Below are 20,075 nucleotides of genomic sequence, written 5' to 3' on the forward strand. Positions count from 1 at the left end.
TTAACCTTTTTCCTAGGATCATTGAAATTTCATATTAATTTTGACATTCTGTGAACAGGCTGTATTTGGACTGTGTAGTTTGATAACTTCAACAATAATGTTAATTTCCAGGTTCTAAAAACTTGCACTCATCCATAACTTTTACTTTGCCTGAGCTTCCTTGTAATGGTGAAAGGGTTAACTTTTGCAGATGGCATTGTTGCTTGATACTTGTACATCTCCAATCACGTTTTGTTTTGAAAATTCTTTACCTTCATTATTGTGCTGTGTCTGTTATTTTATTTTCCATTTTGCAACAATCGCTGAACTGCAGTTTTTTATTGCTATTAACTGATGCTACCTGTTATCCTCCTTTTGCCTTTGGCCTGCATTTAGGACTTCTTTCTGAGCAATCATTCCAAGCAGGTAAGCATGTGCTTTTAATAAAGTGGCAGGAGTCTACTTGTAGTATAAATCGCAGCATGAAGTTTATAATGGTGAAAATGCACATTGAAGTTAGTTTTGGTAATGAGCACATGTCGGTAGTTTTGTTGCGTATGTTCAGCTGCACATTTATATCATAACTGACAAGTCAATTAATGTAACACTTTCTAACTCACTGAAAACATGTCAAAGGTATAAAAGATACTGAATAATTTATTAAGAAAATGCAAATGATCATTGTTACTACTACTGCAGCCTGGTTTTAAAATAATTTGGAAATACTTTTAGCTATCACCAAGGTAGAAGAGGAAATAGAATGTTGTGCAGATTAATTTAATTTTATTAAAAAGTTATTAGAGACAATAAAGGCTCCAGTATTTGTTTAATTAGGTATGAATCTTGTAACATTATTCATTTAATAGTAATGACACGCATCATGATCCATAATAGTATTGGCAAAATCTGCACAAAGTTGAAATAAAAAACTAGGTTAATTTCAATACTAGTAAATGATAGTGAACTCAAAGTGCTTTGTATCTAAATTTTAAGGACATAAAATGTAGATGTTCCGTATTTTAGTTCATGATCAGTTTATTGGTCATGCAATACTTTTATTTACTAAAGTAGAGATCTAACCACTTTAAATGATGACTGTATGGGATAGGTTGCCCTGTGCAGAGAGGCTACATTTAACCACAGGACTATACAGATTTCCTATAATTGTAAAGGAATTTGGACATGAGAAAAGCTTATACAATCGGGGGTTTGCATGCATTAAAGATCCATACATGTGGATTCTACTGCATTTGCTCTTTATACCTTTTGGCCATTCTTCATGTCTGAGCCTAGACAGTGCTACTTAACTCCATGAAGCACCTCTGTGAAGGCTATCCCTGTCCTCACCAATGCCCACACTTTCACACTTTCCAGCAGGGGTCAGTGGATAGTGATCAGGAGTGTGAATCCTAACTGATATTTTTCCCCCTCACCAGGGATTTAAAGCCAATCGTTCCAGTTAATAGCTACTAACTTGGCATAGATATATATTGAATCCAAGACCTCATTGTCTATATAGTTGAGTTTCAAATTGGGTAGTTCATTTACCAACAGAGCCATCACATGGCACTCTAATTACTTTTAAGGAATATTTGCCAAATTATACACAAATTGACTTGTGTTTTATATTAATACTGACTGTAACAGCTTAGTTTGTCGTCCATAAGTGATAAAACTGAGGGAATATTATATGACGCTTGTTATTGAATTTCAGTTTGAATTTTGTCTGTCCCTGCGCCGTCAGTGACACCCTAACTATGCTTTTCACCCAGACCGGGGAAAACTTAATTAGTTGTGCAAAGTTTGAACACTTTGGAGATATTTCTATGACTATGGTGCATTATTCCGAGTACTGACATATCTAGTGCAAGGTTTTGGTCTGGAGTAGGTAATGAGGCTCGCTCAATAGGATCATCTTTACTTCAATGAGAATACATTGGTCTGTCAGACCATCTTTATGGCTTGAAAAGTAAATCCACGTCCAGAGCTAATCATACCTTTTAACCCTCAAACTTTATAGATCTATCCAAATGCCTAGAAATTTTTTGCGATACTTGGTCCTCAAATTTGTTTACAAATATGCTATGAAGGTGGTCTCTCAAATAGAGCTTTACTTAGGCCGTTAAATATTATGGTGGCAGATTCAGTTTATTTACTGTTTACTTGTAACTTTTTTTGGACCACAGAAAGAGACAGAAGCCAATGAAGACACATTAAATTCCACCAAGAAAGTCAAAGAACTGTCAGTAATAGATGGGAGAAGAGCCCAGAATTGCAATATTCTTCTATCCAGGTAACTATTTTATAATATATTACAAGAAAACTTGACACTCAGTTTATAAATTTTATTTTCTGACTTTCGCATTATTATAAATTCTAAAAAGGATTATAATTATTCCTATCACTCAATACTTAATTATTCATCACAATAGACACACAATGAAACTGTGAAATAAGTTACCAGCATACCGTGGGCACAATCTCTGCCCACAATGGGTGGGAATGTCTTGACCAACATTTGTTAGCTATATCTAGAACAGCAGCTTGTAGAGTTGGCTTTTGAGTTAGTATGAAAGTGTTGCTGCTTCTCTTTAATAACTCAAACATACTATAAGAGCCAACTGCACCAGCACTGCTGCCTCTGCTGCTCCAGGTTGTGTGACTTTCTCTTTCTCCACTACCCCCTGCCCCCCCTCAGCTCTACACACCCACCGCCCCCCCCAAATCTTCCACTCCTGATTCTGGGAGCTCTTCCACCCTGCCCAACCCCAGTTTTCAATGGGGAAAATGACTCCCTTGCTCCGGATTCTGACCACCGTGCCCCCTTTTCCCCCCCCCCCCCCCCGGGCTTCTGTAACCTGGGCACCTGAAAACTCCCCTGCTCATTGTCCTGCAGCTGATTGCAGCTGTCTTTCAACAAATCAAAATACTGTTTGTGCTCACTTTGCCTTCAATGTTTGCTCTTCAAAGATAGCTATGTACTGCAGTTGCAAACACAAATCTGTTGAACTTACACATTGAGTATCATCCTTATTATAGTGCAATAAAGAGGTTGATGAAAAGTTGAGTGTGTGGGTGTACACATTACAACAGTGATTACAATTCAAAAGTACTTAATTGGCTGTAAAACACTTTGAGATGTCCTGAGGTTGTGAAAGGCACGATATAAATGCAAGTTCGTTCTTTATTTCTTTCTCTGCATGTGTTATTCCCTCTATAATTTTGTTGATGGTTGTGCCAATGTAGCCGACTGATACTCGTAGCCCATGAGCAACAGTCACGACTTGAATTGAGAGTATCTTGTATTTCACATCCTAACATGAAGATGTCTGTCTCAATCATCATTGTTATAAATCTCATCATTATGAAGAAACGACTCATGAAATAACACTGGATGGCCAGCTGGTGGTGCTGTCCAAGGAGTATGAATACTCGGGCATGGGCCCAGCTTGTTCAGGGACATTTTGTAAAACAGGAACTAGTGAAGGACAACTAGACCTCCATGTTTTGAAACAAGTTGATTAAAGCCTTGCTTTATACTCGAACCTAGTGCGTAGTGAGTTTTATTATGTCAATTTAATCAACTTGCTATCGACACCACACTCTGGGTGATTTCGGAACAGCCAGCTACGACTCAAACCGTAGAAGGGAACTCGGACGAAGTAATTGATCCATCATGGAGAAACTACTCAGACCCGCCTGTCTCGATCTGGACCCGAATTCACTTACAGCTGCTAAGGTATGGAAACACTGGTATCGTACCTTCAGCACGGTGGCACAGTGGTTAGCACTGTTGCCTCACAGCGCCAGGGACCCGGGTTCGAATCCGGCCTCGGGTGACTGTCTGTGTGGAGTTTGCACATTCTCCCCGTGTTTGCGTGGGTTTTCTCCGGGTGCTCCGGTTTCCTCCCACAGTCCAAAGATGTGCAGGTTAGGTTGATTGGCTATGATAAATTGACCCTTAGTGTTAGGGGGATTAAATACGTGGGGTTACGGGGATAGGGTGGGATATGTGTTGGTGTAGGGCTTACGGGGATCGGGTGGGATATGTGTCGGTGCAGGCTCGATGGGCCGAAATGGCCTCTATCTGCACTGTGGGGTTTCTGTGATTCTGTGATTCCTTGAGTGTGGTGAGAATGTTCCTAATAAGTTATGAATGCTTGCTAATTATGTATCCCCTCATATCGAAGACTGTATAGACTATGACACCGCTATCCAAATACTACAGCAACTATATGTCAAGTCCCCAAACGAAATTTTTGCTCGGCATCTACTGGCCACAACTCAACAACGACAATTCCTTCAGAAACTTTGCAGGCTCAGCAAGGATTGTAATCTTAAAGATGTCACAGCTGAGCAGTGCCAGGAGGAGTTAATTCATGATTCCTTTATTAATGGGATTGCGTCTCCCTTCATACATCAGCGCCTGTTGGAGAATAAAACTCTCAAGTTACAGGCTGCCTATGACCAGGCATGTTCTCTGGACTTAGCAAAGAGGAATGCAGATACTTATCTTTCACCACGTGCACGGGCTACTGCTATCACTTTTAGTGACTCCTTCGATAGGCCTCGGGCGGGAGCCCTCACGGATGATGACTCCAACCTGGCTGATGACAACCCTACCCTAGAAGCCTTCACTGATGACGACTCTGCCCTAGCGGCATCTTGACAATCTGGAAGGAAGTGTTTCTTCTGTGGAGGTGTGTTCCATTTATAGGAAATGTTGTCCTGCTCGTAACGCAACCTGCAATCATTGCAGCAAGAAAGGTCACTTCTAAGGTATGCCAGTCAAGAGCCTCTGTTAGTAAGAAAGGCCACTTTTCTTAACCGGTATACCTTAGAGCTCCTGTTAGTTTTGCAGCAACTATCTATAAAACTGCTCCTCCCCCAAGAGCCACTACTAAGGTTACAGCTGCTATCTATGAAACTGCTCCTCCCCCAAGAACCACTACTAAGGTTACAGCCGTCGAGGGTAAAACTGCCCCTCCTCCCATCACAGCTGTTTTCCCCCAAAGTCTGTCCCATGCAGCCACGACGGTTTCGGTAAATGGACACATTTTGAGCGCACTAATCGACTCATGCAGCTCTGACAGCTTCATTAGTGAGCGGGCTTGTCAGTAAGTTAAAACTGCGTATTTACCCCTCGGACAGGGAAATTGCAATGGCTCTGACGACACTGACCACCAACTCTTCCGGCTTTGTCTTGTCGACCTTATTCTCAATGGCCGCACTTATTTCTCCACCTGGCTCGGGGTGTTCAAAAACCTATGCAGTGATGTGCTCCTGGGACAGGATTTCCAGAAACAACACAAAAGACTCACTTTTGAGTTTGGAGGGTCAAAGCCGGAGCTCACTATTTCCAAAGTACCGTTTTGTGTGCTTTTGGCGGCTTTGCTCGACAAGCCCTCCTTGTTTGCCAATCTTTCCCCCTGATGTAAGCCCATAGTCACTAAATCACAACGTTTCAGCAAGATGATCGATCCTTTATCGAGGCAGAAATCTCTCGCCTTCTAGCTGACGGTATCATTGAGCCATGTTCATCTTCCTGGCGGGCTCAAGTCGTCGTTGCTAAAAATCCTCTGAAGCAACACAAGAAATGGCTTTGCATCGATTACTCGCAAACTATTAACCAGTATACCGACCTGGATGCCTACCCACTACCACGCATCGATGACATGGTCAATAACCTTGCCAACTACAAGGTATTTTCAACTTTTGATTTAAAGAGCGCATATCATCAAGTACCATTAAAGGACTCTGACAAAACGTATACGGCCTTTGAGGCCAATGGTCGGCTTTACCAGTTTTGTCACCTTCCATTTGAGGTCACCAATGGGGTGGCTGTCTTTCAATGGGCAATGGATAGCCTAGTCAAACAGGAGAACTTAACGGACACTTTTCCATATCTGAATAATATCACCATTGCTGGTCATGACCAGAAGGAGCATGATGCCAATCTCCAGAAATTTTTTGACGTTCTCCGTCGTCGCAACTTAACCTTAAATGAGTCCAAATCTGTGAAATCAATACCATCAGGCAACATCCTTGGCTACTGGGTGGGCAACGGTGTCCTCAAACTGGATCCAGAGCGACTTTGTCCGCTTCAGGAGCTCCCTCCCCCTACGAATCTCGGCTCTCTTCGTCGGGCACTCGGCATGTTCGCCTATTATGCGAAGTGGATACCCCACTTCTCCGACAAGATCCAGCCTCTGCTTCATGCAAAGTCATTTCCATTGGAGGCAACGGCTATTTCAGCTTTCAACCTCCTCGAGCGACAACTGGAAAAAGCCACGTTTCGTTCCATTGATGAAAATCTTCCTTTCGTGGTCGAGTGCGATGCATCGGAGGCGGCGATCTCGGCTACCTTGAATCAAGGTGGTTGACCCGTTGCATTTCTGTCCAGAACCTTGCAGGGTAGCGAGCTCCATTATCCTCCTGTCGAGAAGGAGGCTACGGCCATCATCAAAGCTGTACGTAAATGGAGTCATTTTCTCGCTCGTCGCCATTTCACACTTATAACCGATCAGCGCTCCGTGGCCTTAATGCTGGATAACCGGAAACGTACTAAGATCAAGAATAACAAAATACAACTCTGGAGGATGGAATTGCCGCCTTTGGTACATTATTGACTCGGCAAAGAGAATGTGGCCCTGGATACCCTCGCGGGCATTCTGCTCTTCTGTGTCAACTTCGACTCTTGCGGATCTTCATACTGACTTATACCATCCTGGCATTACCCATATGTTGCACTTTGTGTGATCTAAAAATCTCCCGTTTTCTACGGAAGATGTGAAAAGAACATGCTCCTCCTGTAGAATTTGTGCGGAATTAAAACCGCAATTTTTCCATCCATCGGATGGCTCGCTCATACAGGCTATGCAGCGACTCAGCATTGACTTTAAAGGGCCATTGCCTTCCTCAACGCGAAACACCTACTTACTTACTATGGTGGACGAATATTCACGCTTTCCCTTTGCTTTCCCCTGTTCCAATATGCTTACTTCCACAGTGATCAAATGCCTCGATCAAGTCTTTTCCCTTTGCGGTACGGCCAATTTCATCCACTCTGATCGGGGTCCCTCCTTCATGTCAAGCGAACTCAAAAGTTATCTTTCCCAACGGGGAATCGCCACAAGTAAAACGACACCATACCATCCCATTGGTAACGGACAGGTTGAGAGATACAACGCTGTCATTTGGAACGCCGTTCGTCTTGCACTGAGGTCATACAACCTACCAGACCAGCAGTGCGAAACTGTGCTCCCTGACACGTTGCATTCCATCAGGTCTCTTCTTTCTACGTCCACCAATGTCACGCCTCACGAGCGAATCTTTAGGTTCCAGCGTTGCTCCACTCATGGGACGCCCCTACCGTCATGGTTGGCAGCTCCCGGCCCCATGCTGCTCTGAAAATTCGTCCGATCTTCCAAAAACGATCCCCTCTTCGACGAGGTGGAACTAACGGACGTTAATTCCACGTACACGCACGTGCAGTACCCTGATGGCCGGGAGTCCACCGTTTCACTCCGAGATCTGGCTCCCTGTCCAACCGGTCCCACGGACCCAACTGATAGAGGGACCCCACGGTAATGATGCCGACACTCTGCACTCCTTTGAAGATGACGCCCTACCTGGGACATCGAGATCTGCCGGCTACCCCACCGGATCCACTCAGGGAGCTGAGCGCTCCCTGTGGGATGGCCACCCGAAGCCAGGACGCCGGTCAATCCCCGGCTACCAACCAAGAGGACGCCAGCTCTGTGCCTGTGGGGACCCGCACCCGGAGTCACGATCTCCCCAGTCTTCCACAGGTCGATCAAGGTGACACGGGCCCTGTCAATCTACCAGTACAGATCAAGCTGCCCAGGGACCAAAACATGGTCCGGGGAGACGTGCCTTCCAGCCATAAACAAAGATCTAAAAGACTGCGGCTATTTGTGGTCCGCCTAATCTGTTCAGAGGAAGTCGTCGGACTTCCAAATCTTTTCGGCAGGAAGAATGTTATAAATCTCATCATCATGAAGAAACGACTCATGAAATAACACTGGACGGCCAGCTGGTGGCGCCGTCCAAGGAGTATAAATACTTGGGTGTGGGCCCAGCTTGCCCAGGGACATTTTGTAAGACAAGGAACTAGTGAAGGACAACTAGACCTCCATGTTTGAAACAAGTTGATTAAAGCCTTGCTTTATACTCATACCAAGTGCGTAGTGAGTTTTATTAAGTCAATCATTAAGGTTTTTTCTTTGTTTAATATGCAAGACTTATATTATCTCATGCTTCGGTTGTTGCATCAGAAATGTGGGAGGGTGCTCGATGAAGTGTAATAGAGGATACCTATCAATCTGTTTAGGTAGATTTATCAAATAAGTAGATGGAATAGCTGCAGTTTCGTCGAATGATTTTTTTTTAAATGGAGTGTCCTCAATGGATAAATACTATTTACCGAAGTTACTGTAACTCTGATGTGTCCTATCATGCTCCATTCAAATTCCAAGTGGAATTTACCACACCATCCACCAGGTCACATTGCTGAAGCAATTATCATAGACGTCTTATTGCCTTTGGGTCACTGCCTGCTTTATAAAACAAAAAAAATACCGCCACCAAATATCCTGGTACATCCTCAAAAATATCTCGCCAATGGACGCTGCAGCTTGATGCCACAGTGGCAGGATAGATTGTTGACTTGCAAATGGGAAGTTTAGCAACTAGCCTACTGAGGATGAAAACCAAGATTTTGTTTTGTTTTCATGCAGAAATATTTTAAAATGAAGTTGCAGCTGCACTAATGATAGATACATAGTTATAGTTTCTGGGTACTGTACAGAGAAACAGGTTTTGGCACTATGGCATACTTAATAGAGGAGACGTGTATTTTAATCATTAAGTTCTATTAATGTACCTCCTCAGGAGGCTGTTGACCGTGAAATAACAGACAGCTGTGGTTGATCTTGCCCTCTGGTGTCCAGCAATTATAATCTCTATTAGCTGTATGCAGGCATTCAGTTTTTATAAAAATAGTTGATTGAACATTGTAGGTTACACATTTCTAGTTCATTATCACTATTTATCCCTGAAATTGCATTTTTTCCACAAGAAAATGGCTCAAAATATTTGAAGAGATAGAAGGTGGGGCAGGTTAATAACCAATGCATTCTTTTTTTATATTTCTGCAGTTTTTCATTGCGTTCGTTACATTATTTGGTTACTTTCTGTTGATTGACATTTGTCTTCTTGTACATGTGTGTTTTAGAAAAATATCTTAAAGCACTGATTTCTGTCTTGATTATTTAGAATGTCACTAATGTACTGCTCTGTTTGTTTTCCATGATGTAATAGCTCTGCTCTGAATGCAGCCATCTGAAGGTCATGATCACAAGCTGTGTCTATGTAGGTCAGATTGGTAACTCCATTCAGTGTCTGCAGATGGTTTTTCATTTGCTGTTTGTTGTAGCTTGCCACAAGGCTCAAAGTCAACTGTATTATCTTTTTCAAAGAGTGTCAATATTAAAAAGCTTTTTGTGACAGGTTATTGTCAGAAGTCCTTTTCAGGCAGGCTGATGATTGAATGAACGTTGTAATTTTGCTATCCAGTAGTAAAGCAAATACATTTAATGACTTGTTATAGTAATGTCATTGAGACCTATTCAAGCATGTTGCCATTGGCTGGCACTGTATTTTCTACTGGAGGAAAAAGTCTGGTTGCTAGTCCAGTGCTTCCAAGATTAATGTATTACTCTTGAGAGTTTCATTTATCTTTCTTTTTCTGCCTATCCTTGCTTTAGTTGAGGTAGAGTTAGTAGCAGTTTTTTTCTTTAAGTTTTTATGCACTTGTCTCCACTAAACAATCTTTGCACTGGTGCACTGCTCTTGTCAGAGCATTCATTTACTTGTATAAAATCATCAAATAGTTGTAACTGCTGCTGCTATTTCACACTTTTGAAAATGAGAACTTAATGAGGCTGCCAAATGTTGGTATTCACCTGAACCAGCTTCCACTGCCCTCCATTCCAGTTGCTGCTTTTGCCTTTCCTTTATTGGTGCAGCAGTTCCCTTTCACTGTTGCTGTACTAGTGAGATTGCAAGGGCAGCAGTGGTATTTCAGCATTCTCGGCCACAGTGAAAGTAATCTGTTTCCTTCACTGGTGTTCAGGATGCTGAGACGGCCTGTACCCCTCCCTCATGCTTCATAGCGTTTCCTGTTGCTGCAAGGACATCAAGAAGCAACAACGTTGAAGCTGTGAAGGGAAAGTGGGAAGATGGCTTACTGTCTACATATAATGGAGGAGGAAGGGTTTAATGCCACTACTTTGTGGAAAGTGAGGGGAAGAAATGCATGTCGGGTAGCTGGCAAGAAGGGATGGATGGTTTGAATGTTGTATTGATTCGGAGTAAGTCAGCTATTGGTAGTTTGGATCATAAAATATTGAAAATGTAGTTAGTATTTAAGACCAGCTGACGAATTTTGAACCAATATAACACAACAATGTTAACTAGAAGAGGGATAGTGGTTTGTGACAACAATTTACTATTGGTAGTGTGACCTATTCTATTGTAACCTATTTTAAATTTGTTTCTTGGTGTTTGGAAGGAACCGTCTGAAAAGGGGCAAGGAGCCCTCCAAATCTTGTTTGAAGATTACGCTAGGTACTAGTTTTCCATTAACCTTAAAAGACGTTTTTTAAAAATGTAGTGCTGTAAAATTTGGACATCAGATTTCACAGATCAGACAAGTAAGATTCCCATTATTTTTCATCATCACAAAATCGGAAGTGTCCGAGACCTCCATGGCCAATTATCCTGTTCCTGCTCGCATTGAATGAAGTTCCACACTGGGAACCAAGCTTTGCAAAATTTACCCTTAAGACTTCAGCTTTCGCAGACTTTGGCAAAAGTTTCTCCAATGAAAGAAGTGGCAAACCAAGAAAACTCAGTTGGCTATATAACATCGACTACACAGCAATTATAATTTATTGTGAATGAAACACTTAGGAATGTATTTGAAGCTTTTTAAAAGGATGAAAAGAACAGGGAGAAGGCTACTAGGATGTAGCATTAGAAAGGCAAAACGAGGTGCACAAAGGGTTGGGAGAGACAGATAGCACTAGAGTAAGAAATAGTACGGTATTAGGTGGAGTCAGACTAAGAGAGAATACAAGAAGGTCCAAGAGAGATTTAAAGTGCATGTGTGTAAACTCATGAAGTGTGGTAAATAAGGTTGGTGAGCTGCAGGCGCAAATAGCCACATGGAAATGTGATGTCATGGTGATAACTGAGACCTGGCTCAAAAAAGGGCCAGATTGGGTACTAAATATTCCTGGAAATAAGGGCCGCGATTATGCCCTCCGGGGCGGCCGGGGTTGGTGTTGCTGTCCCAGCCCGCTGCCTACTGCAGCCCGCACTCTCCAAGCGATTTTTCGTCGATTGGGCTTGTTAAGCCCGCCCTGCGAGGTTCCAGGCCAATTAGCAGGAAGCGGGTCTGATGACATGGTGTGGAGATGCCGGTGTTGGACTGGGGTGGACAAATGTAAGAAGTCACACAACACCAGGTTATAGTCCAACAGTTTTATTTGAAATCACAAGCTTTCGGAGCGCTGCTCCTTCATCTCTCCACTTCACCTGACGAAGGAGCAGCGCTCCGAAAGCTTGTGATTTCAAATAAAACTGTTGGACCATAACCTGGTGTTGTGGGTCTGATGATGTCATTTGATGACGTGTCATCAGCCGGTTTCCTTAAAGGGACCATGTCCATATTGATCTTAACAGTTATGCTGTCAGTGTTCTACAGCATTGAGGGGCTGCAAACACTGACGAGCACTGCACAAACGTGCATGGTTGCACCCAGGCTCTCCCTTGACTTCCATATGCTTATGGAAGGAGTCACGGCACGCGGGGAGGTTCTCTTTCTTTCCCATGGGCGGAAGAGACCTCCACAAGAGATCAACGCAGCCTGGTTGCACATTGCACAGGAGGGCATAAGCAGCAATGTCGTCAGGAGGACCAGGCTGCAGTGGCGCAAGCCTTTCAATGATCTAAGCAGATCACGAAACATTACTGCAAAACCAAACTCAACCTCATCCTGCTGTGCCACTCATCACATAAACATTACTCTGTCTTCCCTACCCTACTCCTGCACATCTTTACTCACCAACTTACCTTGCACCTCCACCCACCGACATTGGAAAGTGTGCAGCTGTGAAATGTCAGCTTTCATACCACTTTTGCAGCTGTCACCTATTCACAACAATGGGGAGACATAGAGAACCCGACCTACTTACCTGACGTGATCTCTGAATGAAGTGAAACCTGTTTATAAAATTTTTTTTAAAAAGTGGGAAAATAGAAATACGCTGGCAAAATAGTAGTTAACAAGTGTTTAACAAGCATTTAACTATCTTAAATGCCTCCCCCACTACTTGAAATCGCAGACCCGACACTTTGGAAACTTACATGGAGGCAGGTTTGGAGTGGGTTCCCAACCTGCTGTCAATCATTTCGATTTTGACCGGACCGGCCTCCGAACCCACATCTGAGTGCCGGCAAAATCGTGGCCAAGGTGTTCAGGAAAGATAGGGAAGGAAAGAAAGGAGGTGGGATGGCAGTATTGATTAAGGAGAACATTGCTGGAGAGAGGGGATGTCCTGGAGAGGTCAAGGACAGAATCTATTTGGTTAGAGTTCAGAAACAATAGAGGTGCCATTCCACTATTAGGTGCATTCTATAGGCCACCAACTAGTGGGAAGGCTATAGAGGAGCAAATTAGCAGGGAGATTTTAGAGAGGTGCAAGAACTATAGAGTAGTGATGATGGGGGACTTCAACTATCCTAATATAAACTGGAATAGTAATAGTGTAAAGGGCAGAGAAGGGGAAGAATTTCTGTAGTGTGTTCAGAAGAACTTTCTTGATCAGTACGTTTCCGGCCCAACAAGGAAGGAGGCACTGCTGGTTCTGGGGAATGAGGTGGGTCAAGTGGAGCAAGTGTCAGTAGGGGAACATTTAGGGAACAGTGATCATAGTATCATAAGGTTTAGATTAGCTATGGAAAATGATGAGCAATCTAAAGTAAAAATACTTAATTGGAGGAGAGCCAATTTCAGTGGGTTGAGAATGGATCTGGCCCGGGTAAATTGGAATCAAAGATTGGCAGGCAAAACTGTAATCGAACAATGGGCTGCCTTTAAAGAGGAGGTGGTACAGGTACAGTCAAGGTACATTCCCATGAGGGGGAAAGATAGGACAGCCAAAGTCAGAGTTCCCTGGAAAGAGATAGAGAATAAGATGAAGCAGAAAAAGAGCGCGTATGACAGATGTCAGGTTGAGATACAAGTGAGAACCAGGCTGAATATAAAAAGTTCAGAGGGGAAGTGAAAAAGGAAATAAGAGGGGCAGAGAGAATGAGAATAGACTGGTAGCTAACATAAAAGGGAATCCAAAGTCTTCTATAGGCATATAAATAATAAACGGGCAGTAAGAGGAGGGGTGGGGCCGATTAGGGACCAAAATGGAGATCTATGCATGGAGGCAGTGGGCATGGCTGAGGTGCTAAATGAGGACTTTGGCAGCATCTTCCTTTGGTAAAACAAATGCAAAGTCAAAGTGAAAGAGGAGGTAGTTGAGATACTGGATGGGCTAAAAGTTGATAGAGGATGAATTAGAAAGGCTGTCTGTACTTAAAGTAGATAAATCACCAGGACCTGATGGGATGCATCCTTGCATCCTGAGGGAAGTAAAGGTGGCAATTGCAGAGGTATTGGCCATAATCTTCCAATCCTCCTTAGATACGGGGGTGGTGCCAGAGAACTGGAGAATTACAAATGTTACACCCTTGTTCAAAAAAGGGTGTAAGGATAAACCCAGCAACTACAGGCCAGTTAGTTTAACCTCGGTAGTGGGGAAGCTTTTAGAAACGATAATCTGGGAGAAAATTAACAGTCACTTGGACAAGTGTGGATTAAATAAGGAAAGCCAGCACTGATTTGTTAAAGGCAAATTGTGTTTAACTAACTTGATTGAGTTTTTTGATGAGGTAACAGGGAGGGTTGATGAGGGCAATGCGGTTGATGTGGTGTACATGGACTTCCAAAAGGCATTTGATAAAGTGCCACAATAGGCTTGCCAGCAAATTTGAAGCCCAACGAATAAAAGGGACAGGTTCAGCATGGATACGAAATTGGCTAAGTGATGGGAAACAGAGGGTAGTGGTGAACGGTTGTTTTTTGGACTGGAGGAAGGTATACAGTGGTGTTTCCTAGGGGTTGGTACTAGGACCACTGCTTTTATTGATATCTATTAATGACTTGGACTTGGGTGTACAAGACACAATTACAAAATTTGGAAGTATAGTGAACAGTGAGGAGAATAGTGATAGTCTTCAAGAGGACATAGACAGGCTGGTGGAATGGGCGGACACGTGGCAGATGAAATTTAAACAGAAAAGAGCGAAGTGATGCACTTTGGTAAGAGGAACATGGAGAGGCAAAGGGGGGTGGGGGGGAGGGGTGCAGGAACAGAGACCTTGGGGTATATGTGCACAAATCGTTGAAGGTGGCAGGGCAGGTTAAGAAAGCGGTTAAAAAAGTGTACGAGATCCTGGGTTTTATAAATAGAGGCATAGAGTACAAAAGCAAGGAAGTTATGATGAACTTTTATAAAACACTGGTTCGGCCTCAACTGGAGTATTGTGTCCAATTCTGGGCACCGCACTTTAGGAAGGACGTCAAGGCCTTAGAGAGGGTGCTGAAAAGATTAACAGGAATGGTTCCAGGGATGAGGGACTTCAGTTACATGGAAGCTGGAGTTGTTCTCCTTAGAGCAGAGAAGGTTGAGGGAAGATTTGATAGAGGTGTTCAAAATCATGAGGGGTCTAGACAGAGTAGATACAGAGAAACTGTTCCCATTGGCAGAAGGGTCGCGAACCAGAGGGGATAGATTTAAGGTGATTGGAAGAAGAAGCAAAGGCGACATGAGGAAAAACTTTTTACGCAGCGAGTGGTTATGATCTGGAATGCACTGCCTGAAAGGGTGGTGGAGTCAGATTCAATTGTGGCTTTCCAAAGGAAATTGGATAAGTACCTTGGGGAAAAATATTTGCAGGGCTATGGGGAAAGGGTGGGGGAGTGGGACTAGCTGAAGTTCTCTTGCAGAGAGTCGGCACGTGCTCGATGGGCCGAATGGCGGCCTTCTGTGCTGTAACCATTCTATGATTCTAACAAGCAATTAGAGGGAAGGGAATGGCAAGTGGGGATAAAGAATATTACAAAAATTCATACTGCAGCTGATAAATGTAAACCGCTGCTATTTTGGGATGTTGTAAGGGGATACACCTAAGAAGTAATGTACTTAGTTTGCTGAGATACATATTTAAGCCTTTTGGAATATGTTATATACTTATGCTTGTGCAAATTTTAGCAGCTGGTCATGGAATGTCATGGGCAGCAGATGGAGGTGGTTCCCAGTTGTTCCCTGCCCAGGAGATGCTGTGGCATGCTGAGACTACAAAGACAAAAATAAACCAACTGTGCACCAGTTCTCCGGGATAAGAGGGAGAGAAAGCCGGACTCGGCACTCCAGTTGAGATTATTTATTACAGACTTTTGAGGTTGAGCCTCTGGCTTACATAAATCTAGTGACAAACTGCACCATTTACTACCTAGTCAGTCATATAGCTGCTCCTGTAACTGATGGTTTAGCACTAAAGTACTTGAAGTGGTCTTTCTTTGTATTCTAATATGAATTTCTATTAAAAAATAATTCTATTAAATATTACTTTAAGCAATCATCTGAATCCCAATTAAATTAAAATCTGCTACAAAGAAATATGTTTACATTTACTTTTAGTTTCTGATGTTACAGGGCTATTTTTTCTTTACTTGGTATTCATAATGGCCCAAATTTCCTGTACCACACTTACACAGAAATTATACCGAAATGTGTTTCTCCGTCGATCTTGCCAACGGAACCTTGCACCTGAATTTCCTGCAGAGCTCATTTGCCTAAGCCGGAATGTAAAAATTGGCGTAAAACAGCTGCAAATGCAGAGTCATCAATTGTTGCCCATTTTTGTTAGAATTGTAAATGATATTTTTTAACCGGTGTATTCCCCTCAGATATGCTGCACGTGTTTGTATTGCATTTAGTGGATTTTTTTGTAAAATCAGGAAACTTGCACGTGTGGAATATGAAATAGTTGCTGTGCTAGTGATTTCACTCTTGTCAGTACTTCTGCGATGGCGTCTCAGTCTCTCTGCATCTTACCTATGCTGTTCATTTTCCGTTATTTTGTGGAAAAGAGGTATGCCCATTGAGAAGGCCATTCCAGCTGCTTAGTCCTTCTGCTCACATGGGTGGGGGCAAAAAAGTTTGGGTGCACTAAGACTGACAACACACTGATTAAGTATAGTTCTGGTCTTGGTAAGAAAAATCCAAAAAATAAATAGCCATCAAACTCCTTAATCTTAACTACACCGATATCAGGTGACTATTGGCCATGCTGCAATACATTTTTGGACACAGACCTACGCCCACACATTATTCACGTAAATCTATGGGCCCAGAAATTCGGGTCGGAGGCTTCCCGCGGGTGCAAGCCTCTGACCTGCACTTACCTACCGCGCCAGCCATTAAGCTGTGGGCCCGCTTGGGATTCCGATCCTGGGCCTGCTCCAACTGCCGGCGTGCAGTGCTTGCGTATCCCAGGGGCGCAGTTAGTTCGATGCGTCCTCTGGGATCACGTGGGCCATGCGGAGTCAATGGTAGAAGGGAAATGCCCATTCATAAAATTGACAGGAAGAACTGTCAAAACCATAAATACTACAGGAAACTTTAGTTTATCTGGAGGTTATATGTCCGGAATACTCGAACTAACGGCAAAAATCAGGAGCCGTTTTCTATGTTTTTTTAGTTCTCGTTGCTTTTTTTTCCCCAGTCAAGCACTACGAGGTCTGTAGCTATAGCAACAGCTTCAGCTACAGACGCTTGCAGCTGCAGCCGACTGTTTTGAAGCTGTTGCTAAGCAACAGGGTTTGTTGATTCTCACGGAGCTTCTCAGTTTCGTATGTTTAAACATTAACTCTGGTATGTCCAGCACTTTTGATGTTACGGCACCAGCTCGGTCCCGTCAGTGCCGGATATCAGTAAGTTTCCTGTAGAAGCCCCAAAACATCACTAAAACTTCAAATAAATTTTCTTTTTAAATCACATTTTTAAAATAACTAAATTATATAAAATAACTTTTAAACAATAATTTAAATTTTTGAAAAAATTAATTACATTTTCTAACTGGGCTAAAAATAAACTTATGTTTCTTTAAAGTATTTAAAAATAATAAACCTGTGGAAAAAGTGTTTTAATTTTAATTAATTCACTACTTACCTTGTTAAAAGCAGGCCTTGCGCCTGCTTTTTATATGTGTAACTGCTGGAGACTTGCCCTCCCGGAAAAAAAACGTAAGTTCGATGCGCACGCGCTGCCTCTCCTGCGCACACGTTCCACCTCTGAACCCCTTCTTTCAAGGGAACGGTAGTTCCGGTTTCCCGCGCATGCGCAGTGCATGCACGAAACCGGCACTTCCTTTGGACCTACGGGTGAGTACCCCTTGCGTACTCACCCGTGGAGACCCGAATTTCTGGGCCATGATATTTGCGTGAGCTAGTCTTTGCATGGGTGCGGAGCAATGTTAATGAATGGTGGAGGGTTTGGGCGAATGTGGATCAGAAGTGGCGCACAAGACCGAGGAAATTTGTGCGTAGCAATGTTTCAGTGTAAAACCTGCTTAAATCAGTCGCGTGCGAATTTCCTCGCAAAAACGGTGGGACACTCCTCTTACACTGTGCTTAATGCTAAAACTTTCCAACAAATTCTGAGCCAATATTAGAGAACTAACTTTAGCTACTGAGCAAGACTGCAAATGAACTGAAATTTCACCTACCCATTGGGATATAACTGAGTAAGCACTCTAGTTAATGATTACTGATAATTCAGTGTCCCACATTCCTGGGCTTAGTAACTCCTCCAATTTAAGTTCTCTCATAGCAATACTCTATTGAAAGAAAAATAGTTTAATTTTTTTTTACTATTCACAATTGTTTTAGGTAGTAGCAATGAAATTACTTCCCCATTAATAACACTGTTCTAACCCTGAAAATAAATGAAGTGGGAACCTGACAACACACCATGACTAATGCCATGTTTATATTAAACAGAGCTGCTTAAAATAGAATTGGTTCCATTTGTCTTGGCTGCCAGTACTTTGAAATTCACCCCATTTACATTGCAGAATAGATTTCAGAATGCTGGAAGTACAGTAATATAAAACTACATGTCCAGTTGTTTAAAAATCATCGTCACAAGTTGTATTTTCTGCTAATGGACCTTCCACACTGTTGGGAAAAATTGATACAGGTAAGCAATGCAAAAGCTGCTTTGCTGGCCTGTATGGGTAGCCAGAAAAAATGGTGGCAAGTGGCATGTGGAAAGAGCACCTCCTGAGCTGGTGGCACTAGTGCCATATCTATTGCATTGGATTAACGTTTGAAACAGAGGCTGTTACAAGTTATGACGAGAGACGGGCAGTGGGCTTCATTTAGGATTGTTCTAGCAAAGAGCTAGCAAAGTGGAGGCAGATTCAATAGTAACTTTCAAAAGGGAACTGGATAAATACTTGAAGGGGAGAAAATTGCAGGGCTCTGGGAAAAGAGCAGGGGAGTGGGACTAATTGGATAGCTCTTTCAAAGAGCTGTCACAGGCACGATGGGTTGAATGACCTCCTTCAATGCTGTAAGATTCTATGATCAGACATTATGGGATGAATGGCCTCCTTCTGTGCTGTAAATTTCTATGGTTCTTTGGTTTATTCATTTTCAACTGACGGCAGCAATAAGTCTCAATGTAGTGTAAATGCAGTAACCACAGCTTCTGGTTAATTGGCCTTATGCTGTCCTCCTATGTGATAGTAAGAGGTGTGTTTAATGGCATTCATCCTTCCAATATGTGAATAAGAGATTTGATTTAATATACTGCTGTCTTGTATACCCATTGTAATCTACTTCCATCAAGTTAATTGAATTGTATATTGCAGCCTATGAACATTGCTATATTAACCCCCTTTGTGTGGAGCATTTCCTAACTGACCACAACATAAAATATTCCACCTACAAACCTATTCCTGGCTGTGCACTGGAAAAAATATTCAGACTGATGTTTGAAATGTATGCAGTGTTAAATTTGGACCTGAAGAATCGTTTCCTATATTCATGTGCTTTAAATGGTGTGCAATCTAAGGGAATGTATTTTTTTAACCTCTGTCAGATGTCCTGAGCTTCGTGATCGGTCAAGTAGCAACTAGAATTGTCAAGTGATTTTTTTTAAACAAAAAAATTGTTGGGCATGTTCATCTGCCTGAGAGCGATGTTAAATCAGGGATGTCCAACCTTTTTGGAGCTGGGGGCCAGATACACCTGGTTTTAAAAAAAAAAATTTTAAAAAAAGTGGATCTGCATTTTTAGGCATCATTTTGGGTAAACATTACAGGTTTTATTCCCATTTGTTTTAGATATTTCAGCTCACGCAATGTAGTTTTAAAATCAAAATGTAGAAATGGGTATTACTGTACATCACATCCAAGATTTACTTTTTTAGGGACTCTAGGGACATGTTCTCTTTCTCCTTCAACCTCCCCCAATGGAGAATTTAATTTTGATACTATTTAAAAGCATACATATATACATATTTTTAACATGTCATTCTACTTTATAGGGCATATACCTCACTAATTTGGACAGAAACTAACTGGTAAAGGCAAATCACGTACACTGGTAATCTATTGATAAAATAATATACTTGTTTCTTGACGCCTGTTTCAAATTGTTTCCTGCTTTACAGCTAAATGGTTTTGAGCTCATAAATTACTTTTGACCATATTAATGGATGAATGCTTAATACTGTGTGTTTTTATGATGCTCCTTTGTTTTATATTCTAATATGGGCATCAACCCATTTATTTTAAACAAGTTAACACCTCTGTTAAAATAGTGACGAAGAATATCATACAAATGCATTAAACAGTCCATCTACTAATATAGCCAGTTATTTCCT

The 20,075-nt window shown here is 42.3% G+C and overlaps 1 protein-coding gene across 1 annotated transcript in view; it reads left to right on the forward strand.

The window, feature by feature from the left end:
* Positions 1-20,075, forward strand: part of daam1a (dishevelled associated activator of morphogenesis 1a) — a 265,075-nt gene that overhangs the window by 198,794 nt on the left and 46,206 nt on the right. The window contains exons 17-18 of the mRNA XM_086003291.1: positions 376-405; positions 2,166-2,272. Coding sequence (XP_085859417.1) covers positions 376-405; positions 2,166-2,272 — 137 coding nt within the window. The remainder of the gene's footprint in view (positions 1-375; positions 406-2,165; positions 2,273-20,075) is intronic.

Source organism: Somniosus microcephalus, chromosome 12, assembly GCF_052327205.1.
Source record: "Somniosus microcephalus isolate GS21.2 chromosome 12, FLI_Smic_1.0, whole genome shotgun sequence".
NCBI classification, from domain to species: Eukaryota; Metazoa; Chordata; class Chondrichthyes; order Squaliformes; family Somniosidae; genus Somniosus; species Somniosus microcephalus.